Here is a 21,908-nt window from a genome sequence, read left to right on the forward strand (position 1 = left end):
AGCTATCTCGACTTTTTCTCGTTAACGTCCCAACACTCGCTGCGCCCATGCACTAGCCCTGCATTTGAGGCCGAGACACTGCACAACACCTCCAACTGACCACTCCCCGCCTCGCTTCGCCCCAGACCCTTTGCGGGGGTACCCTGGCCGTGTGCATACCATCGTTCCTTCCGTCTCGACTAGAACACACCTTCCTTCCCAACACCCTCAACCGCCTGGTCAAAATGGGTATCCAGGGCCTTGCTAGGCGTCTCGAACCCTATGCGACGCGGCTTTTGCCCATGCACCTAAACGGCTACTCCGCCGTGATAGACGGCCCTGCGCTCGCCTACCACGCTCACAAATTGGCCCTCGCTTCAGCCGCTAGCGCCACCCGAATCCCGTCTTATGCAGACATCGTCGCTGAAGCACGCCGCTGGCTGTACTCGTTGGAGAAGAGCAAGATCAAGGTGTGAGTAAACCACAGTTGCTTTTCAGCGCCCGGACACGGAACCACCACGGCAAGCCAATAAGGTGCGCACATATGTTCTTCACTTCACCGCCATTGCTGCAGGGGTCGCGAAAACTTCACTTATCGTGGAGTCGAGATGGGAAAGTTGCTTGATTGCACTTGACCGTGACCGTTCTATGCACGTTATGCGAGTGCTGATGTGAGCTTATGTCGTCCACTGCTGATCGCACGTTCTCAGGTCTGCCATCTACTTCGATGGAGCCTTACCTACTTCAAAACGAGCCGAGAGACTGTCCAGGATGGAGGCGAACAACAAACGAGTGCAGCAATTCCGCAACAACTACGCTACCGTTTCTTGTCCTGTTCCCATATACCTAGGTTCCATCTCATACGCGTTCCTTGCGCCTGCACTGCAAGAAGCGCTAGTAGAGATAGATTCACCTTTTGCTACATATACCCATACAGTACCGGGAGAAGCAGATGACTGGTGCGCGTCGCACGCGAAAAAACATTTACGATCCATCATCTTTACGAGCGACACCGACCTCATTCTATACGACTATTCGGTATATACGCTCGTCGTGTTTCTACACGATGCAGACATCTCTACTGGTATCAAGGCGTACTTACCAGCAGAGATCCGAAAGCAGTTACAAGTGAAGAGTCTGGTGACGTTTGCATACACTCTTATCGAGAATCCACAAGATAGTACAAAGCTGCTAGCTCACCAAGCTCAAGATGTATACCAGAAGTCTCGCCGGTACATTGACTTCGCCAGCCGCTACATCGTGAAGAGTCCAATGCCTGTTTACCTCGATGAACCAGACTTGGTACGTCCGCCCCAGATCGACGTCCGGCTATCTGAATATGTGCACCAAACCTTCACCAACGACGAAAACCCGCACGTGTACTTGCCTTTACTTATTGAAGAGCCATCCCAGGCATCAGCATGGAACATAGGGTGCGATATCCGTAGACTGGTTTACAAGCTACGTGCGACAATAGAGCATACGGTAGTACAAGAGTACAGAAGAAAAGCGCAAGGAGTATCAGTCCAGGAAGTTCCCATATACCCTCGGTGTTTTGACCAGAGCCCAGTGGATGACCTGGAGTCGCAGATGCGCAGCCTGAGATCCTGGGGTGAGGAGAAGTCCGTCAGCTCACAGCTCCTATGGTCGCTCTTTGGTCTCAGTCTAGTGCTTACCGAACTCAACACGCCGCCTCCCATACCCTTGGTCCAGCGCGTACTGAATTGCGAGTTCGATAACAGCTGGGCTTTTGTGCACCTCACGGCTAGACTGCATGCTGCTCTCTACTCTCTTCGCATGTTACTCCAAATGGTCAAAGTCGCGAGGGCAATGATGGATCCTGACCCCATAATAATCCCTGAGGACCCACAAGAAGCTGAAAACGCCAGGCTGCGCAGGGTAATGTCCAATATCGCCGGTCACATGTCCGACTTCCCCTCGATACCGGACGTGATGGGTGTACCGGGGCAGGCAAAGCGCATCTTGGCCGAACACGACGTGCTGAAGGAATTGATCGAGGAGATATATACCTCTGCTGGTGTGGGAATACCAGAACAACAGCTGTCGAATAAGCAGAGGAAGAAGCAAATGAGAGAAGCAGAGAGAAAGAAGAAGAAGTTTGTCCAGAGAATGCAGGCGAAGCCGCAGGAGGGGAATGCGTACGCATTGCTGGGTGATGGTTGATCGTATATTCCAAAGATCGGCAAGAACAATGGTAATCGCTTCGAGACTGTCCACACTTCTTTCATTAACACCATCAATCAACTATCGAGCTATCAGCTGTCCTTGCTTCGTCGGGCGCGCACGCACAATCTGCGGAGAAACGATGTGCGATGTCTCAAGTTGGGTTCGCACGGTTTCGTTTGCGTTTCGTACAACCTTCGTCGTACTGACTTCACAGCTACAGAGTTTAACATCAACATTTAGCCGTAGTGACATACCGCGCGTTGTAAGCCCGAACGCCGCTTTCGGTCTACTAAGCACGCGACCACCGACCTTTAGCTAGGACATCCACGTCGATCATCCATCGCCACAAACTTGTTCATGATGTCGCCCCCGCCACAACCTGGAGTCGCGGCGCTATACGAACACGCTGTCATGCGTCCGCGTAAAGTCATGGATTGACTGTAACAAATATCGAGGGGGATTAACATCCGCGACGGACGTTCGGCCGAACGATTGAGTACAAGTAGAACGAGCAAGTGCTTGAAAGCGTTGCGCTACTACATGATCAAAACAACTACTTCTTCGCTATAACTTCATACCAGCATCACCACTATTAGGACAGCACAGCATATTTCACACGTCATGACTTCATCAACCTCCCACCCCCAAGCAGACACCCTCATCCGCGCCGGCACAATCGAGACACTCCAACCCGGCATGCCACCACAGCGCTCCATAGCCCTCCTCTCCGGACGCATCATCGCACTTTCCGTGGACCCATCCGGCCTAGACGACTTCATCGGCAGCAAGACCCAGATCATCGACGTGCCAGACTCCACCGTCCTCCCCGCATTCACAGATACGCATACGCATCTGATTCTCGCCGGATTGACCTACTTCGACGTGCCAGTGTACGACGTCAAGAGCCTGGATGAACTGTTTGCAAGATTGAAGAAGCGGGCAAGTGAGACGAAAGAGGGGGAGTGGATTTGTACGGCGACAGATTGGTTGGAGTATAACATCAAAGAGCAGAGATTGCCTACGTTGAAGGAGCTCGATGCTGTTTCTACCAAACATCCCATCATGGTTATGCGCGGTGGACATAACGTCGTCGTCAACTCGGTCATTACACAACTACTGAACGTAACCTCCTCCACCCCATCACCACCCGGCGGCCTCATCGGAAAAGAAGCAGACGGCAGTCTATCCGGCCTCTTCCAAGATTCAGCCACCGTACCCATCCTCAAACTAAAACCCTCTGCCACCCTCTCGGAACGAGTCTCCGGACTAGAAGCCGCAAGCCGTGCATACGCCGCAACAGGCACATCCAGCGTCCGCGACTGCTACGTCCCCCTTCCCGACCTAGACGCCCTCATCGCCACGCACTCCGCCGGCAAACTTGCCGTGCGCGTCCACGCCCTCATACCCGCCGTAGGCATGACCACCGCCTCACAAGTCGAAACCCTCCTCTCCAAAATGGAATCATACCGCTACCTCCAACGCTCCCCCTACCTCTCCGTCTGGGGCGTAAAATTCATGGTCGACGGCGGCATGGAAGCAGGCGCTGTCTCCTCCCCTTACCACTCCATCCCACCCGGCCGCGAAAAAGACGCAGATTGTAATTGCTGCGGCCTCCCCTCCTACCACGGGATGCTCACGTGGGAGAAACCGGCGCTCATTGAAGCCATGACCGCCGTTGTTCGGCGCGGATGGAAGATAGGAACACACGCGTATGGCGACCGGGCTGTGAAATTGGTACTGGATGTATACGAGGAACTCATGCACCGGTTTCCGTATTTAACACCTGGGACTCTGGTTATGGAACACGGAGGTCTAGTCTCACCCAGCGAGCAAATCCGAGCCGTAAACCTCGGTATCGCTACGACGATCCAGCACCCGCTCCTCCATAACGCAGCGGGTGTACAAGAAGTATACTGGGGCCACGACCGCGTATCCCGCACCTTCCCCGCGCGGACATGGCTGGATGCTGGTGCGCTGATAGCGGGCGGGAGCGACTATCCTGTTGGTAGTTTTGCGGCGATGCGGTCGGTTTGGGGGATGGCGTCAAGAGAGACTGTGGTTGGGGTGAGGGGGGTTGAGCAGGCGATTACCGTGGAGGAAGCGGTTGCGTTGCATACTACTAAGGCTGCGGAACTGCTGATGGAGGAGGGGGAGAGGGGACGGCTGCTACCGGGGTTTGTGGCGGATTTGGCAATTTGGGATGTCAATCCGCTGAAGGTTGAGGATCTGGATGTTTTGAAGGATTTGATGCCTAGTCATATATCCGTTGGAGGCAAGTTTGTGAAGACTTAGTGGGTTTGTGTGTTGAAGAAGTGAGAAATATAGCTGTCGAGCGCTTGTACGCCCATAGACATATATGAATATGGTATCTATGATCTCGAAGAATGATACGACGCCCATCTGGATGCCGCTATATTATCAAACACAAGGAAATTCGTCATGCACACATATCCATCCCCCATCCTTTCCTAACTACCTAGCAAAGTAATCCCTCGCCCCATCCCTACTAGGACTATACGGCGTATACTGCTGCTGCCCACCTCCCCCTCCTAATCCACTCCCAACACCCATCGGCGCAGCCCCACTAACCAACCTCCCCTGATCCCCTCCTCCAATCTCATAAGGACTTTCTCTACTATCCACGCCCCTCAGATCAAGACTGGGACTAGGACTGTATTCGCGCAACGCACTGGGTGTCTGGTGGTAGCCAGCAGGGTACAACACGCCCGGATCATCGCGCATAGTACGTTCCGAATCGCGACTCGTACTTCGCCCACGATCGCTGTTGTTGGTCGAGTTGTTATCGCGGCCCCAGTGGGAACCGGGTGTATCAGGCCTCCCCACCGTACTACCGCCGTACAAACTGCCCTCCCCGCCGTGTTCATCACTAAACTCAGGTCTATTCTTGTAATTCTCGAAATCCATATTCGATTCCGACACGAATTCAAAGGGGCCGGTACCTCCTCCTCCTCCACTCGAGATGTTGGAAGAGGCGGCGGTTTTACCCGGGTGTTCTTTGGACATGCGTTTCATGGTGTAGACATCGGAGAAGGCGGCGGTGTCGCCGATGTCGCCGTCGAGGCGGCCGCGGTAGACTTCGGCGAGGAGGTGTTTGGATTTTTCGTGGACCATGGGGACGGTGAGCTTTTGGTAGAGGGCTGGGTGGCTGCGGGAGAAAATGTTAGTAAAGCGTCTTTTGTCGTTGCGAAGTGAAGATGGACTTACCCGAATCGCACGGCAACGCGATCCCGCCGACGCGATTCCTTGTCTATTGGGGTTGGGGCTTCGGTGCCCTTGGCGCGTGTGCCTTGCGTGTAGTATTTGAGCGAGTGGTCGAAGGCGTTCTTGCAGTAGAATTTGAATGCGATTAAGCCGAGAGGGAGAGGGGCCATGGCGGCCAACATGGTCCATTTGTGTTCGTAACCACGGGCTACGACCAGCAGTGCAACGATGCAGTTGGAGAAGAAAGTGCCAACGAGCATGCGGTTGAAGAGCACACGCCAGAAGGCGCCACCAGATTCGTTCTTGGTGCAGAAGACGTACCTAAGAGAGATTAGCTAGAGCATATGAGGAGAGAAGGGATGAGTCTTACATCAGAAGATACTTCTTCATCCAGCTATCGAGCGTAAAGTAAATCGCCACAATAACCAGCGTAATCGGCTGCAACGGCGCAAAACACAACGCAACCGTCGAGTAGAACAAAAAGTAATTGTAGTAACTCGCATAGTCAAACGGCGGCGGCGCAGTCCGACTAATCAGCTCCCTAGGCGTCGGGTTCAAGAACTTGCGCGAGAAACTGCCCCACGCGAGGTTGACCGCTTGGGCAAGATCGATAGCAGCGCCCAAGTTACGCTGGACGAGCCAGGTAACCCAAAAGGGCGAGACTTCGCACAGCGTACGCATGGTCGTGTCGAAGAACTTGATTTGGCGTAGGATATCCATGAATGGAACGTGTTCCTGGGTGGCGAGATTGACAATCATGACAATCATACCAAAGACAGCGCTGAAGAGCGAGAAGACGAACAGGTTATTGAAAACAAAGAAGGCGTATAATTGTGCCGTGACATGGCGCTCTCGGGATGTCTTGGTCGTGTCTCCGGCCTTGATGGACAAGCGACGGAAGATGATGGGGAGGAAGTAGTAAAAGAGCGAGGTAAGTGCCGGAGCTGCGAGACCTTGAACGACGGCCCAGAAATCGGCGTGTGCGGCTAGTTCGGTCTGGAAGGTAGGCCATACAAAACCCAGGTTGGAGAGCTTGGACAGGAAGACGGCGATCAGGGCGTTAGGGATGAAGTACAGGAGCGTAAGCAGGGTGATCCAGAAGTTGTTCACGGTCCTCCTCCAGCGTCGCGTCTTGGGGTCGAGGGTAAGGTTTTTCCAGATGATGTCCTTTGGCTTGGGTGCGAGTCGGACGGTGGTGCCTTTGACGTGCTTGCTGCGGGCTGCGAAGGCGACCATGTGCGCAGAGTCGATGCTCTCGTAGCTGGCGAATCCGTACGAAAGAGCATCACGCTTGTCGATTGTCTCCCGGACCTCCTTGATCTTGCTTTCTAATCGCTGAATGCGCGCTGTGAGGTAGTCGATTGCATCCACCTTTTGCGCCTTATCGGTAAACTCTGGGTCTTTCTTCGAAGGAGTACATAGCGGTCGCTCGGCGGGTAATTTGTTCGGGTTCTTCAAATATTTTGCCAATATCTTCTCCAGCTCAATGACCGCCTCTTCGTGTGCCTCGATAAGATCTGGGACGTCCTTCACGTTGCGTCCGATGGACGCGCGGGGCACCTCCGGCGTAGTCTTCAAGCTATCCGTAACCTCGACGATGCCCTGGTCACTGCGAAAGCTGCGGTCGATATCCGTAACCATCAACGTCCGCGCGTGCAGACTGTTCTGGTAGTCTGGGTGCTCGAGATACTGGCGTCTCATCCGGTGTACAGCGCGGTACATCCACCACAAGAAGCCGCAAACGATGATGTCGATAAGGTATGCCAGCACTACGAAAGCCCAGAAAACCTGACCAAATAGATCTCTAGGTGTCATCAGGAAGATGATCTTGCCGCTCATATCTCCGTCGAAATTCTTCTGAAATTCCACCGACTTGATGACGTTGACAGGAACGATAATCCCACAGCCAACGATGGCGAGTACGACAAACATGTTCCTGCACATGCGCGCAAAACGCAGGAAGATGGTCGCATCCAGTCCGATCTTCTCCACATATTCGGGTTCATTTGTCTTGAACACAGGCTTGTACCACGCGAACAGCGATTTGTCGAGAGGCGGCGGTCGGTGTTTCTCGTCGGTGTGGCGGAGACGGGGCGCGTAAACGATAGTATTAAAAGGACGTAGTAGGAGGAAAAGTATGAAAATGGCGGCGGTGATGCCAAAGGATGTGCCGATAGCGACGAGGACGGAGTCTTGGGATACCTGGGGGTGTTAGAGTCGCATGCGAAAGATGGGGGCTGCATGTACCGAAGCGCCCAGGGCATTTTCTGTCATCAACTGCTCGAACTTCTGCTCTATGCTCAGGTCCCGCCGGAGCAGCACGTTCGATACTGTGGATGCCATAGCGAGGGACGGGTGTAACGTGTAGCGAAGGTGTGGTAGCGATTGTGGTAGCACGTGTGACGGGTACACGTGGTATTGGGGGTCGATCTTGGGTCCGAGAGCTCAGCGCATGTCTTCCTCGTGTTCCCCTCTCTCACTGGGATCCGAGTAAGATCTGCTGTATCGTAAAGATCGCCGTTGGTCGTATTCGGGGTTATTCGGGTTACTGCGCTTCACAAGGAAAAATGACGAGTGGGTATACGCGCAAAGCAGAAAGAGTGTACAAAGCAAAGTGTAAGGAAAGCCAAGAGTGAAGCAAGCAACGGCAGCAGTAAGCAGTAACGGCAGTGAGAGAGAGTTCAGAGCTACGAGCAGTGCCTCGCGTCCCTTGCCCGTGAGAGCGGATGGAAAAGGACCGTCGATCCCTGTCGTGCCCTGTCAAGATGTCGGCGCTAGAGGGAGCTGTGACGCCTCGCCAAAGAGGAATCCTTGCCGACTTCATCAGGCACGCGCCTCTATTGGACGCCCCGACGCGCCGTTTTAACGCCGGGTACGCGGCTCTGCCATGGCATCTTTGGCGGGTGATTTTTATTTTTGGCTTACAGGGCCTGGCCAACGCAGGTCTTGGATTTTCTAGAGAGATCGCCCCTTAGCTAGTAGGGTCGGAGTAGTTTGCGGAGAACAAGACAATGGTCTCGAGAAGCTCCCGTACTGCAGCTACACACCACCCACTGTCAACGTGTGGGTTGAGACGATTTTCTTGATGCGAGTACAATCTCCTTAGCAGCGACTCATCCACCAAGACGAGATTGCGCGCAATGTTTCAACACACTAACCACCCACTCGCGACACTTCATAAGACGCCTGACAAGGTAGAGAAAGGAGCGAGAATTCCACCGCCTCCCCTCCTCCTCCCCTCCACCTCCCCCACCCACCCATCTGGCCAGCTGCCCTAAGATTTTCCAGAGAGATCGCCCCTTAGTGAGCTCGGAGTAGTTTGCGGAGAGCGGGAAAATGAAGCTGCGATGCTTTTGCACTGCCACGCGTTCTCACAACATCGATGAAGTTTATGTATCGTGACGTTGATGCATAACTCGACGAATAACAAGCGGAAATGTGGCGGTGCGTTGCGCAGGCGGCTCTTCGGATTTGATGAGGCTTGTCCAGTCCACTCTCGTCTCAAATATGCATGTTTCGGACGATATGAAATGGGCCACGTTTATGCTTGGAGATAGATCGTGGGTTACGAGGAGTTTTATTGGGTGCGCCGATGATCCGTGAACTCGGTGCTGCCGAGATCCTGCCAGCGGTGAAATGCGATGTGTGTCGGAAGTGGGGAAGAGGGAGAAAGAACACCGAGCCATCTCGAAGGTGTCTATGATCTCTAAGCTCTTGGTTGAGTCGCATTGAAGGGACTGAATCAGAATCGAGGATACTGGACCATATCATGTCGGAATGACTGAACCAGTGGGAATACCTCAGCCTGAACTAGACATACCACATCTAAAAGCTGTAGATTGCGTTTGATCATCTCCTCAGCCTAGGTACGCTTCCGATTCAAGCAGAATGATCTTCGCAGTGCTATGAATACGTTCCGAGTGGTGGATCTCGATGGTGTCGATTTGAGAGGACTTTCAAAGGCCCTGTGGTAACAAACCAGGCACCTACCACCGCAATCGACGGGCTTTCCGCAAGTTACCCGATTCGGACATGCCTGCCAAACCAACCAGAGCACAACACCACCAACAAAGCTCAGAACGAAGTGGATATATACTTCAGGAACCACACATTGTGTCCGACTTTTGAATTGATCCTGCCGTAATCTTGGAACGGAAATTCTGCAGTCATATCTTTCTTCGGAGGGGAGAGGAGGGAATAAAAGATTTATCACGGCACCCACCGAATCAGCCAAAAAAAATAATCAACAACCACCTTCACACGATTACACCCAAAGTTGAACAAATCACTGAATTTCGCTTTTACCCCATCTAATCTACCCTTACTGACAATCATCGCGTTCATTCATTCCTTCATCCAATCCATCCATCCATCCACAAGCGATGCGATAGCATGAGAATCTACGTGCCCGCGATTATTTGTATCGCCAGGTCTAATTCCAGCAAAACGTCCTTCCACAACTCCTAGTTGCTCCCCGCAGCCTTCACAAGTTCACTAACCTTCCTCGCCAGGTCATCAGCCTCAGCCCTCGTCTCAGCCTCAGCATACACACGGACAGCGTCTTCCGTACCAGAAGCCCTTGCAAACGAACGACCCTGGCGGACTTTCTGCACTTCCTTGTCGATCTGAGCCTGGAGACCCTCTGGGCTGGTGAGTTTGCGCTCGGCATCTGTAGTCTTGAAGATGGTGCGGTCGTTGACGAGGACCTTGAGCAGGCGGTTAGGCAGGTCGCTGTATGTAGAGAGCCATTCCTGGCAGCCCCAGTGCTTGTGTGCGAGGACGACTTCGACGAGGAGGAAGTCGGAGAGGGCGTCGCCGACGGACTGGTTGATGAGGTTGATGCAGGCGCGCAGGACGTCTAGGGCTTCCTTCTCGCCGGGGTTGCGGGGCTCGTGCTTCTCGATGGTGTCGAGGGTGTCGTGCGAGAAGATGACGGTGCCGTGGCCGTTGGCTTCGAAGTAGACGCCAATGTCTAGCTTTTCGGCTGCGTGGTGCAGGTACTTGACGCCGGTGGGTGTGCAGTCGACCTTGAGCTTGAGGTTGTCTTCGACGTACTTCGTGGCGGCCCCGTTGGCGTAGGCGGTTTGCACAACTCCGATCTTGAGCTTGTCTGCCAATCCGCTTTGACGGACGGTGTCGCCGAGGAAGGAAGCTACGAGAGTCGCGATGCGGTCGCCGTCGAGTAGTCGGAAGACATTCTTCTCATCTTTGAAGTAATACACTACACGGTCAGCATCACCGTCGAGCGAGCAGCATCGGTCACCGGGTCCAGCCTTGGACGAAGGGGGCGCGCGCTGGTTGGTCTTGACGTAGTCTGCACCGCACTGTTCGCGAATTAGCAAACTTCCGGTACTCGTAGATATGTTTGCTTACGTCGACGTTCAGGCTCTCGGGCTTGATAACGTTGTCGTTGATGACGGAGATCTCAAGACCGCCTTCTTCCTTGGTGGGGAGGTACTTGATGAGCTCGTTCAGCTTCGGTCCACCAACACCATTGGCACCGTCAACTGTAAGACTGCCAGAAGGCTTCTTTCCACGCAGCGCAGTCTTGAACGCCGCACCAAACTTCTCGTAGTAGCCCTTCTCGGTAGGTGTACCGTAGGCATCCTTAGTACCTTCGGTGTTTAAGCACCTAACCATGTAGTGTAGTTGTGGCGTGGTCAGGAAGCCGTAGTCCTTGACTTCGGCACCGGCGCTGTTCAGGCCATCAACGAGGCATCCGAGAAGCCTTGAACCCGAGGCTCTTGTGTCGCGGGCTACGACGACGCGTGCGGGTATGCTGAGGTCGATCTTATTCTGGGCGGCGATTTCGCGGTAGTATTTCGAGACGTCTTCGGGGGTGGCCTTGTTCGCCATCTCGGTGCTGATGACCTCCCACTCCTCTTGCAGCATGTTACCCTGGGAAGCTATTAGCCCAAATCTTCCCTCGTATTGAAAACAGAAGTGTACCATTGGTTCGACAAGCTTCACACCATTATCCTGAGGAGGATTATGCGAAGCGGTGATCATGACACCAATCCATTTTCCCTTGAGCGCCCGCGACCGCAGCGCCGCAATGAGACCAACGCGAGTGAGGACAGAATCGAGGACATCACTGCTATTGTAAGCGTAGTTCGAAAGTTTTGTGCGTGACGCGTGTTGGTGGCAGGGTCGGTGGTGTGAGGGTCGCCAGCTGCGGCGCGCGGGGGTACTCGATATTTGGTAACGTAGCCATCTATCGTATGAATGCAGGGGATGGCTTACGCTTTTGTTCGGAACTAGGATCTATGTTAGCATCCGAATTCTTCAATCTCTCAAATCATCATCTCCTCAACTTACACCAGCAGTTCCGTACGTGTACTTGAGGCCCTCGGGCGCAGGGTGCTTTTGCGCAGCGTCGGCGATGGGGTCGGACATGATGTGTGTAGTGTGTCTAAGTGAGGGATGCGATAAATGATATGTAACGATATGAAGAAAGCGGGTAGTGTAAAATAGTGGTTCAATTGAAGCGAAGAGGAAAAAGACGTAGAACGTTCGATGTTGTAGCAAGCTCAGCTATGAGGCTCCAACGACCCCGCCGGCCGACACGAGGCTAGCAGGGATCATGAATGCAGGGATGACGATGCAGGAGCGGTGACGCTGCGTGCCTGGCTAGCCGCTTTCCAACGCTTTCCACATCCTCAGCCTTCGCGCCATGAGATGAATGCCTATCGTCAAGAGCATGAGGTTGCTTCACCTTGGAAGCTAAGAGACATCCACCACCACCCCTCCTCCGCCCCTCCGCCTCCCCTCCGCCTCCCCCGCCCGCCCGACGATGCAGGACCGACGATGATGATGCGTGCCTGGCTAACCACGTTTTTACCAGCTTCATCCTATTAATAGAGTGAGAAAATACCGTCATTCGCCATCGCTTCGACCAACTTGTGAGGCTGCTCGAACTCAGCTATCTGGTAACCTATCTAATGTAACGTCATTGAGGTGGTCTGGCCAGACGCTCCCTATGAGGTGGTGAAATGTCGCAATTGCGGGGTTGTGCGAGAATGGTACGAGGCGGCGAGCTTGACCGCTCCTCTTACAACGTTGCCACAACGTGCTGTGTTCCGGTGTACTGGGTGGGGATCGTCCGACACTACCCGTCAACGTCGAACTACGTCGAACCTTATGTGGTATTTGGCGTCTGTCTTCAACAGAATTCGAGGTCATCTTTACATCTTAGTATCAACGGGTTTTCTTGCTGTATCCTACAACGTCATTTGATCGAAACTCTTAGGAGACGCGAAGTGCTTTACGCTCTGTTTAGTTAGGTGTCACGTTGTTGCTTTCAACCATGAAGATTAGTGTCTCGAAGCTGCATGTTTAGTTGTCATATTATTGCTCTCTATAGAAAGATTTTATTTTAACTTATCAACTTGATCATCGTTGCGACTATGTCGAGGTTGAAGCAGGCTTTATTTTGTATACTAACAGGTTCGAAGCTCTCTCCATACCTGTAAACGTACGCGAATGTGTAATATATTGCCATTTCCGGTTTCCCAACTCGAAGAAGAGCTTTCACAATTAATCACAGTGGCACTTTGAGCAATGCCACACAACAGCATGACAAGGCTAAGTTGCAGGCTACCGTTAAGATGCTAAATGACATTTTACCGTGCTATTGAGACTTCTTGGACATTGAGTATAGCGTTCGATCGCACGCAAGTTGTCACTAAATGTACAAGAGTGCTGAGTAAAGAATGGTAATCCAGGATGTAGTCAAGCCCCTCTAGTACCATTCAATGCGTACTTGGCGCAGGCTGGGGTATTTGGACAGGAGAAAGATATGAAGCTGAGGAAGTTATGTGTGAGCGAGCACCCTTCCTCATGCACGGCACATTTCCACAAAACAATATCACGTCAGTTTCGTGAGTATCATCGACATCATCACATCACAAATTTCAAGCACATCAAAATCCCATCATGGCACATCTCTCAGCGACTAGATTACCTCCCCTTGGCATCCATCAACCACAAGAGGAAGAAACTAGACTAGACCGACAACCCGTCTCTCATCTACTAAAGAAACAAGTAATCGGGAACAGAGACTCAGCACGAGCGAGCAGACAACTGATTGGCCAAAAGAAAAGAATGGAACAGTCCAACAGAAAGAGACGAGAGACCGATCAATTCCTCAGAAACCTTGTGGTCCCAATCCAGGAAACCTGCCTCCAAACCCACCGGCGAGTACGCTGTGTCCAGGAACCGGGCTACCAATCTCGCCCAAGCTCGAAGGAGGAGCCTGTATCGCACCATCACTAAACTTGATATGCGACAACCTGCCACTAGCATCTTCTTTGTACTCCAGGCTCCCACCACCATTGGTATGCGTGACATCGAGGATATCGCACGCCTCCTTGATCTCATCCACGCTCACAGCAGGGTCCATGGCACCGCGCGAAGCCTCGACTTGGCGATGTACTTCCGACGCATCGACGTAGCCGTCTGCGTCGGAGGCGCGGGGAGCGAGGGTCTTGCATGCAGCGCAGATGGTACGGCGGAGCCAGACTATGCGCTGCTCGTTTGCGTTGCGTTCGAGGGTGCGCGTCGTGTTCATGGAGAAGGGGCTGTTGAAGATGTTGGAGGTGGGCGAGTTGCCCCAGTTCGCACCAGAGTGAAAGCCTTGTAGAGGTGGTGTGCCCCAGATGCTGCCGCCGCCTGGTGCTCCGAACGAGCCGTATTGCGACCCGGGTATGTCTGCGAAGCCGAATGATGGCGCTCTCACTGAGCCGTGTTGTTGCATGCTTGGGCGTCGATCGGGTAGTTCGGGAATGTCGTCATCGTCGTCCAGCAGCGCTTTACTGCCTAGGTGATTTGCCAGTTCGTCTACATCAGACCCCTGCTGTCCGTTTTCATCGCCCGCCTTCACGCTTGAAGGGCGCTTGATAGGCGTTGGCCGTTGAATGGGCTGTGCTTGAGGACCAGTGATGGGGCTCTCGTTGGAGAGTCGTTCAAAAGACCCCGAGCCCTGCCGCGAGTGCGTCGGCATGCCCATCGGGAAGGCGGATGGCATTGGCGCTGTGAAGCCTGGAGGCGCTGGGAAGCCAGGTGGTCCTTCCATCGGGAAACCGCGGCCAATTGGAAGTGCACCTGGTGTGTGCATGCCAGGAGGTGGGAATCCACGGAAGCTCTGGGGCGCTGGTTGAGGGAAGAATGGTATGTTTGGACGTGGTCCCATCATTCCAGGCATCATTGATCCATGGCCAGGGAAGCCGTTCAGCCCTGGAGGCATATTCATACCCAGTCCTGGTGGCCCTTGCATACCTGGCGGTGGTCCCATTGGAGGCATCGGAGACGATGGCTGCCCATGTGGGGTCCCCAGACCTTGCTGTTGAATTGGCGGTTTCGTCAAAATCGACCTTGGTATCGACTGGTTCGGCAGCTGGGAGGTTGGGGATGTCGACTTGCTTGTTCCTAGCGTAGCATGAGGAGTCTTTGGCGATGAGCCGTGGGATGTCTGGTGCGATGTTTGGCGCGGTCGGTTCGGAGTTGGAGCCTTCGGTACAGCTGGCGTGACCTGCGGCGATGGCATTCCCGTAGACGAATTTTGCTTTAGCAATTGAGGAGGTAGCGCAACAGCTACTGGCTGTGAGGCCTTTTTCGCACCAGCAATAGCGTTGTGGGCAGCTGCAGCGGCGGCTTGATCCTCCTTGCGCGTTTGGCCCTTGGTCTTCGAGTCCCGTTCCTTGCGGTCCTTGTCCTCCTGTGCCTTCTTTTCTTTCGCTTCTCTCTCCCTCGCTTCCCGCTCTTCACGTTCCTTCCGTTTTGCCTCGTCTTTGGCCTTTTTCTCAAGGGCTTTCTGTTCGCGTGCTTTTCTCTCTGCCTCCTGTTGCCGCTCGCGCTCTTCCTGCTGTCGTTTCAGACGCTCGGCCTCCTTGCGCTGCTTCTCCTCCTCCTGAGCTTTGCGTTCAGCCTCTTTCTTCTTGCGCTGCTCTTCTCGCTTCTTCCGCTGTTCCTCTAGTCGCTTCTCCTCCGCCGCCTTGGCCTCGGCTTCCTTGGCTGCTCGTTCGGCTTCCTTGCGAGCCTCCTGTTCCGCCTTCAGCTGCCGTTGTTTGTCCTTCTTCTCCTTGCGCTTCTGGGCTTCCTTTGCTTTCTTTGCCTCTTTCGCATCTTTCCGCACATCCTCCTCTGCCAGTTCTTCGAGTAACTTTTGCTGTCGTTCCGCGGCCACCTTTTCTCGATACGCCTGGAGTACTCTCTGCTCAAACATTCGCGCTGCGAAGATCTGGAACATTCGCCGGCCTTCCTCCATCCGTTGCTCCTCGGTCATGGCGCCCTGGGCGGGGTTAGTTGCAGATAGATAGTCCAGCCTAGAATACGCACTTCCTCATCCTCTTCGTCCTCCTCGTAGTCGTCGTCGTCGTACTCTTCCTCGTCTTCGCCCTCTTCGTCGTAGTCGTCTTCGTCGGGCGGAGGCGCGCTGTGGCTGTGGCCGCTGTAGGATCGGTGCTGGGCGCCGGGGTGAGCCTGGACTTGAGCATCTTCTTCCCGTTGCATCCTACGCTCAGCGAGCTGCTCCATCATCTCGATGAACTTCTTCCCATCGTTCTTGAGCAAATCGTCAGCAACCGTAAGTATGCCACCTAAAAGGATGAATCAGCATGCTCCCAGCACGGGTAGGGGGCGGGCATACCTTTGACCTGCAGACTGCTGCCGAACTGGAGGAAGTCTGAGGGCTCGGGCGGCGGCAGACTGCGCTCGCCTGAGCTGTAGCCGCCTTCTGACGAGATCTCGCTGTCGTACTCGGAGTCTTCCTCCTCTTCCTCGCCCGAGTCGTACTCTTCTTCGTCGTCGTCGTAGGGGCCGGGCGGGGGGTGGGGGTTCAGCATGGGGCGCGGGTGGTGAGGAGCACTGGACGCATAACCATAATTAGCCTCGGGAATGAAACTACCGACGTCTTGCTGGTGGTGCGCGTACTGCTCGAGTTCTTCGTAATATGCATCATAGAGAACCTCCAGCTCCTCCTCGATGGCGGTGCGCTTCCGCCCGCACACGGTGCAGCTGCACGAGTGCTTCTGCTGCTCCTTCATCTTGCGCAGGACCGCCTCCTTTTCGATCTTGACGAGCGACTTGCGCTCGTCCTCGCCGAGGGACAGCCAGAACTCGCGGATGCGGTCCCGCTCGTCCTGCATGGTCGTGTTCCATATGCGGTCGCCGCGGGCGCCGGAGCGCGCGACCGAGTGGGCGGGCGACATTTGGTGGGCGGGTGCGGGGCTGAGGCGTGATGCGACGTGCTGGGTGTAGGCCAGCGGAGGGGGTGCGGAGGGCGCCTTCTTCTTCCGCCGCGTCTTCTTGCCCGCTTGGCTGCGCATTGGGGCGTGGCCGTAGCCCTGCGGGTAGTCGCCGTTTGTGCCGTACGCGTGCTCGTACTCCTCGTCCGAGTAGTACTCCCCCTCGTCGTACGCCGCCTCGTCCAGCTCCGCGTCGGCGTACTGCTGCTGGCCGGGCGGCCCTCGGGCAGGCGACACGCCATTCCGCGCGGGCGCAGGCGCTGGCGGCTCCTGTGCGGCTCGCTTGGCGGCCTCCTTCTCGCGTCGCTTCTGCTTCTTGCGGTTGACGGCGGTCGGGGTGGCATCGTGGGCGTGCGTCGCAGTGCCGTTGGGCGGCAGTTGAGCCGGGGCGGGCCCGCGTGTTCCCTGGGCCATGGAGAGTTATGCTGCACGGCTGTTAGAGCGCGGGTCTGGGGAGTCGAGTGGGTGACAGCTCGGGCGATGGCGCGGGAGGGCTAGCGTACGGCCACCGGGGAGCAAAAGTGCGAGGTGGAGGTGGAGGAGAGGAATTGGAGGGGCGTCACGCACACCAGGGCAGATGGGGGGCTTCGTGCTGTGTCGCGGCAGACAGGCGTTCAGGCTTTGGGGTATGACGGTCGTGTGCTCGGGCTCGGGCTGCTAGCACATGCCGCGCTGTCGTAGCCTCTTGTTGATGGTCGTCGGCCCATTGTGGTACCGCGTTGCGATTCGCACCTGCCGCAGGTGCCACGTCTTGGCGTCTTCTGGAACGGAAGGAACTGGGCGAGAGGCTGTGCAGTGCAAGTGCTCCGCGACGGCCATTCATTCGTATCTCAACACACTCGCTCTCGCACACCGCACCCTGACCACGCCAGTGCCAGCGTCCCCCGACCCCAGCCCAGCCGTCTGTAGCTTTAGCTCGTGCCTGTCTCCGCTGTGATCGTCCCCAAGCTTCATTCTTAAACACCGGCCCGTCCACTTCATTACTGCACCACCGCTTTTTGCTCCCATTGCACCCGTTGCTGTCGCTGGACTCACGCATTACTTTCGCCTTCACCTCGACACCCACCCATCGACACTCACCACCCCTCCGCTGCTAGTCTGCTGTAGTCTGTCGCTTCTCTCCCCCGGCGCGCCATTGACACTCGCTCGTCGCGAGCCATAACATCGCCAATCACCATTGTTGGGCCCGAGATCACCTCGCTCGCGCCATTACACTCGCATTACCCCGACAACACCCTCGACAACACTATCGCGCTACAAGGCTACTTCACTGTATCCTTCCACCCGCGCACCGCTCCCCTTCGGCTTCCACGACACCACGACCGCAACTGCGAACGCGCTCCAGCCAATAACACGACCCAGCATCTCCGGACAAGACTCCCGCTGAGTGCGGCATTTCCCCAAACACACCCCCACAATGGCCCAGCAGCAGCAGAATGGCGAGCCTGTAATGCGCAGGTACGTTTGATCTTCACTTTCTGGACCCTGGTCAGAACTTATCTCATGTCGATCTCTCACGACCGTTTTCTTACGCGCGCAATTGCTTTTCCCAACGTTATTTCCTTCCGTCCGACTCTCTTTTGACGACACGAAATGTTCATTTCGTCGGCAATTCCTCCGTCAAATTCTGCTTTACCTTTCCCTCCGCAATGTTTCGTTGCATACCCAGAGCTGAGGCACCCCGGTTTGCGCCATAGCTTGCATTGGCGCACCCGGTCCGACGACACGACCAACTAAAAATAGGCCACCCTACATGTCCCCCATGTCCACTTTTTATCGACTCGCGCTCAATTCTTGCTCTTTTTGGTCATGCACTGCACTTCATCCTCTTGTTTGCGCCGACATCCACTCTCGGTCACGCCGACGCTGTCACACCATGCACCCTTCACCCACACAACATGCTGATCTTGTGCCTTTAGGAAGTTGGTCATTATTGGCGACGGTGCTTGCGGCAAGACTAGTCTTCTGAGCGTCTTCACTCTCGGATATTTTCCAACAGTACGTCCAATACATCGACCGATAAGCCGTCCCCCAATATCCTAACCCGTCCTTAGCGCTATGTCCCAACCGTCTTTGAAAACTACGTCACCGACTGTAGAGTAGACGGCAAGTCCGTGCAACTCGCCCTATGGGATACAGCCGGCCAAGAAGACTACGAGCGCCTCCGTCCCCTCGCCTACAGCAAAGCCCACGTCATCCTCATCGGCTTCAGCGTCGACTCCCCCGACTCCCTCGATAACGTTAAGCACAAGTGGGCAGAGGAGGCCCGCGAACGCTGTCCCACCGTCCCCATCATTCTCGTCGGCCTGAAAAAAGATCTCCGCGACGACCCCCTCGCGCAGGAAGAAATGCGCAAGAAGAGTCTGCGGTTTACTACACCGAAACAAGGCGCCGATATGAAGGATATGATTGGCGCGAGGAAATACCTAGAATGCAGTTCCCTGACAGGGGATGGCGTGGACGATGTTTTTGAAGCGGCGACCAGGGCGGCGCTGCTGAGTGTGGATAAGAAGGAGAATCCCGGGTGCGGATGCGTTGTCCTGTGAGACTTTGAGAAACCGTTTCTCTTGCATCTTATATCTTCTTCTTATCTTCATATCACACACACTGCATTGGGCGGAGTCACGACACACTGGAGTTGGTACGATATATTTGGGGCCTTCAATTTTTTTCCATTCTCAATTCTTTTTCACGTTCTTCTTTACTGGGCGATCTATTTTGTCTTGACTGCTTATTTGAGCGCTTATAACTGCATTACATACAACTTTTTGATTGAGCTGGAAAGAGAAAATCGCGGCTGTGGGGGCGAGTTGGAAACATACGTCACGAGGCTCTATCTGAATGTAGATGTTGGCTTAATGATTGACGAGAAAGCGCCATCATCATCCACTCATTCATCGCCGTTAGCTATTAGTTGTACATTCTTGAGTTATCATTGGCAAGCTCAGCAACTAGAAGACAGTAATTCAGCATCGAGAAAGCATGCAAATCCAGGATCCTCTTTCAAATAGGTGAGGCAACAATAAACTTAAGCCAATAATGGCATTGACAATCCTTTTGCTATACACATATGGTACATCCCCGTCTCTCCACAAACGGACCTCCCTAATCCCTCGTCCACCCATGATTCCACCCCTCCCTCGCCGGAAAATCTGTTTGAACCCTCCCATACTCCACGGGCACACTCCCCCAAATCCCCCGTTTCAACATCGCACTGCGATACAGTCTCCCCACCTCCCTGCCCTTGCTTCCCAACCGACTCGGATCCGCGCCCCGACCTCCAGCCTCCTCCTCTTTAACTAAATTGCCATTGTTGTCCATGAGACGCAGATGCTCGCATGCAGACCGCATGGCCATGTATTGCCGTTCTAACTCGCGTTCTTCGGCCCAGCGCCGTTTGCGTAGGAATAAGAGCCAGGCGCGGTGGATAGTCCAGTGGCGGAGGGAGCGGTTGCGGGAGAAGTGGAGGGGGCGCGGGGTTAGGGGGTGGGAGAGGTGGTAGCGGATGTTTGCTGGGGGGGGTGTTAGCTGGGGTTTTCTGGTGGTGGGAGGGTTGGTGGATTGAATTGGATGGGAGGGGGTAGGTTTGTTGGGGATGTAGGAGGGGGAGAAACGTACTTATCCTAGGATCATTCCCCGGTCCCTTTTTACTCCTCTTCTGCATGTTTGGTGTAGATGAGAAAGCTGCTCGTTGCGACTTTTGCTGCTGCTGCGGACATGTCCATTGTGCGGTTCTTTGCCAGATGTTTGTCGCTTGCGTGATTTGTGTGGGTTTGTAAGGTCGGAAGACCGGTCGGAATGCGGAGAGGTTCATGGTGGGTGGCGTGTGAGGCGCAATGGCGGGGGCAAGGCGGAGGTGGGTTGTTGGTGTTGGTGATGATGGTCGGACTGGAAATTCGCGATGCGCGGAGAGACCCTTGTCTGCCAAGAGGAGCTAGTGGGTTGGGGAGGATCGACTCGAGCTCATACTGGACATTGCTGCGCAACAACAAGGACGATTTGTCGACGAGTTCGACCATGCACAGAGAACCAGGACTTCGAGATTCCAGCTCTGAGCGACGGCATCGTTGTGATATACATGCTAACCTCACTAATGACAATTGCCTACACATGCGTCCATACCTTCTACAACACGCCCGAGACTCGATGATATTTGATCGAGGCCGGTAATTGAAAGTCCTTCAGGAGAGTAGCGCGTAAAGGATCGTCTTGAAAACCGCTTTAGGTGTCTCCAGCGTTGGAAAGACCACATCTGCTCTCACTTCGAGGGTCGGGTCGACCGCACCTGCCTCATGTGCAGCAGCCGAGTAAACGTGCATCGCGTCGTCATGCCACTGACGAAACAAAACTCATCACCAGTTCTCTCACCTAGGTAGCTTCACGCACGCACAAACAGTACTCACTTTCGCGCAAGTTCTACATCATCAGACCTTCAGCTGTCTTCCTTCATTCCATTACCTGCAGCTGCACTTTCCTCCCGCCTTCTGTACCTGGTTCCCCCGTCGCACCTACCTCAGGAATCTATACGTCACCAATATGAAGTCAATCACATATACTCTCTTCGCCATCCTGGCCCTGCTCATGGTCACCGCACCCGTTCTCGCCACTTCAGGGTCAAAGCCCGATAGATGCCCTCACCGCGCTGCAACCCGATGCTCCCCCGGTGGCCATGCTGTCCAGATCTGCGTCAATGGCGTTTGGCAGAGGAACTACAGGTGCCCTTATCCGCAGTGGTGCGAGACCGCGTCCGCGCACTGCATCGGACGATAGATGGCTGCTTGGCAGAGATGTGGTAAGCGTCGAGACTTCACCGGTGAGGCATTCGCTGACCGGAAGACCATAGTTTGAGCATGTTGCGGTATCGTGGCGGCTGATACGATGGAGCTGCTTCATTAGGGGAGGGCGCTGGCAAGAGACAGCTGTGGATCCGGTAATATCATTCAGCACTCATTGTCATGGAGGATCTATCATGTTCTCAGGACTTTTGCGAACGAGCTACCCTCCGTTTTCCTGATGTAACAAATCATGCTCACAGAGTCAACGGATGCGTTCGCTGTACTTCTTAACAAACACATGCATACTTCCACAGTCTGTCATTCACGTGTAGCAGCATGAATTGAACATCCCTTAGACCTACATAACAGCCCTCTTGCTCATGTCCACCTTTCCTTAGCTATCTACCACCACAACATCTCCATCACTACACAACCAATTCCAACCCAACAACAACTACAACTGCAACAACTCCTCACCAAAACCATCGACAACATGAAGTCA

The 21,908-nt window shown here is 54.5% G+C and overlaps 7 protein-coding genes across 7 annotated transcripts; 3 read left to right on the top strand and 4 right to left on the bottom strand.

Annotated features, from left to right (window-relative positions):
• Nucleotides 1-750: 750 nt before the first annotated feature.
• On the top strand, nt 751-2,163 carry J4E79_009995 (uncharacterized protein; the record flags this gene model as incomplete). The annotated part of the gene is made up of 1 exon (XM_049358835.1): nt 751-2,163. The coding sequence occupies one exon, from the start codon at nt 751-753 to the stop codon at nt 2,161-2,163; it is 1,413 nt and encodes a 470-aa protein (XP_049206568.1).
• A 624-nt stretch (nt 2,164-2,787) lies between these two features.
• Nucleotides 2,788-4,458, top strand: J4E79_009996 (uncharacterized protein; the record flags this gene model as incomplete). Its single annotated transcript, XM_049358836.1, has 1 exon — nt 2,788-4,458. One exon carries the CDS (start codon nt 2,788-2,790, stop codon nt 4,456-4,458), a length of 1,671 nt encoding a protein of 556 aa, XP_049206569.1.
• A 180-nt stretch (nt 4,459-4,638) lies between these two features.
• Nucleotides 4,639-7,731, bottom strand: J4E79_009997 (uncharacterized protein; the record flags this gene model as incomplete). Its single annotated transcript, XM_049358837.1, has 4 exons — nt 4,639-5,332; nt 5,392-5,709; nt 5,759-7,590; nt 7,636-7,731. The coding sequence occupies 4 exons, from the start codon at nt 7,729-7,731 to the stop codon at nt 4,639-4,641; spliced, it is 2,940 nt and encodes a 979-aa protein (XP_049206570.1).
• A 2,120-nt stretch (nt 7,732-9,851) lies between these two features.
• Nucleotides 9,852-11,784, bottom strand: J4E79_009998 (uncharacterized protein; the record flags this gene model as incomplete). The annotated part of the gene is made up of 5 exons (XM_049358838.1): nt 9,852-10,712; nt 10,762-11,286; nt 11,338-11,482; nt 11,632-11,645; nt 11,707-11,784. 5 exons carry the CDS (start codon nt 11,782-11,784, stop codon nt 9,852-9,854), a joined length of 1,623 nt encoding a protein of 540 aa, XP_049206571.1.
• A 1,750-nt stretch (nt 11,785-13,534) lies between these two features.
• J4E79_009999 (uncharacterized protein) lies at nt 13,535-17,045 on the bottom strand (the record flags this gene model as incomplete). Its single annotated transcript, XM_049358839.1, has 3 exons — nt 13,535-15,676; nt 15,724-15,983; nt 16,034-17,045. The coding sequence occupies 3 exons, from the start codon at nt 17,043-17,045 to the stop codon at nt 13,535-13,537; spliced, it is 3,414 nt and encodes a 1,137-aa protein (XP_049206572.1).
• Nucleotides 17,046-18,048: 1,003 nt separating this feature from the next.
• RHO2 (Rho GTPase) lies at nt 18,049-19,177 on the top strand (the record flags this gene model as incomplete). The annotated part of the gene is made up of 2 exons (XM_049358840.1): nt 18,049-18,089; nt 18,730-19,177. The coding sequence occupies 2 exons, from the start codon at nt 18,049-18,051 to the stop codon at nt 19,175-19,177; spliced, it is 489 nt and encodes a 162-aa protein (XP_049206573.1).
• Nucleotides 19,178-19,736: 559 nt separating this feature from the next.
• Nucleotides 19,737-20,445, bottom strand: J4E79_010001 (uncharacterized protein; the record flags this gene model as incomplete). Its single annotated transcript, XM_049358841.1, has 2 exons — nt 19,737-20,143; nt 20,250-20,445. 2 exons carry the CDS (start codon nt 20,443-20,445, stop codon nt 19,737-19,739), a joined length of 603 nt encoding a protein of 200 aa, XP_049206574.1.
• Nucleotides 20,446-21,908: the final 1,463 nt, after the last annotated feature.

The sequence above is a fragment of the Alternaria viburni genome (assembly GCF_023758015.1).
Source record: "Alternaria viburni strain BMP 2772 chromosome Unknown scaffold_28, whole genome shotgun sequence".
In the NCBI taxonomy this organism is placed as follows: Eukaryota; Fungi; Ascomycota; class Dothideomycetes; order Pleosporales; family Pleosporaceae; genus Alternaria; species Alternaria viburni.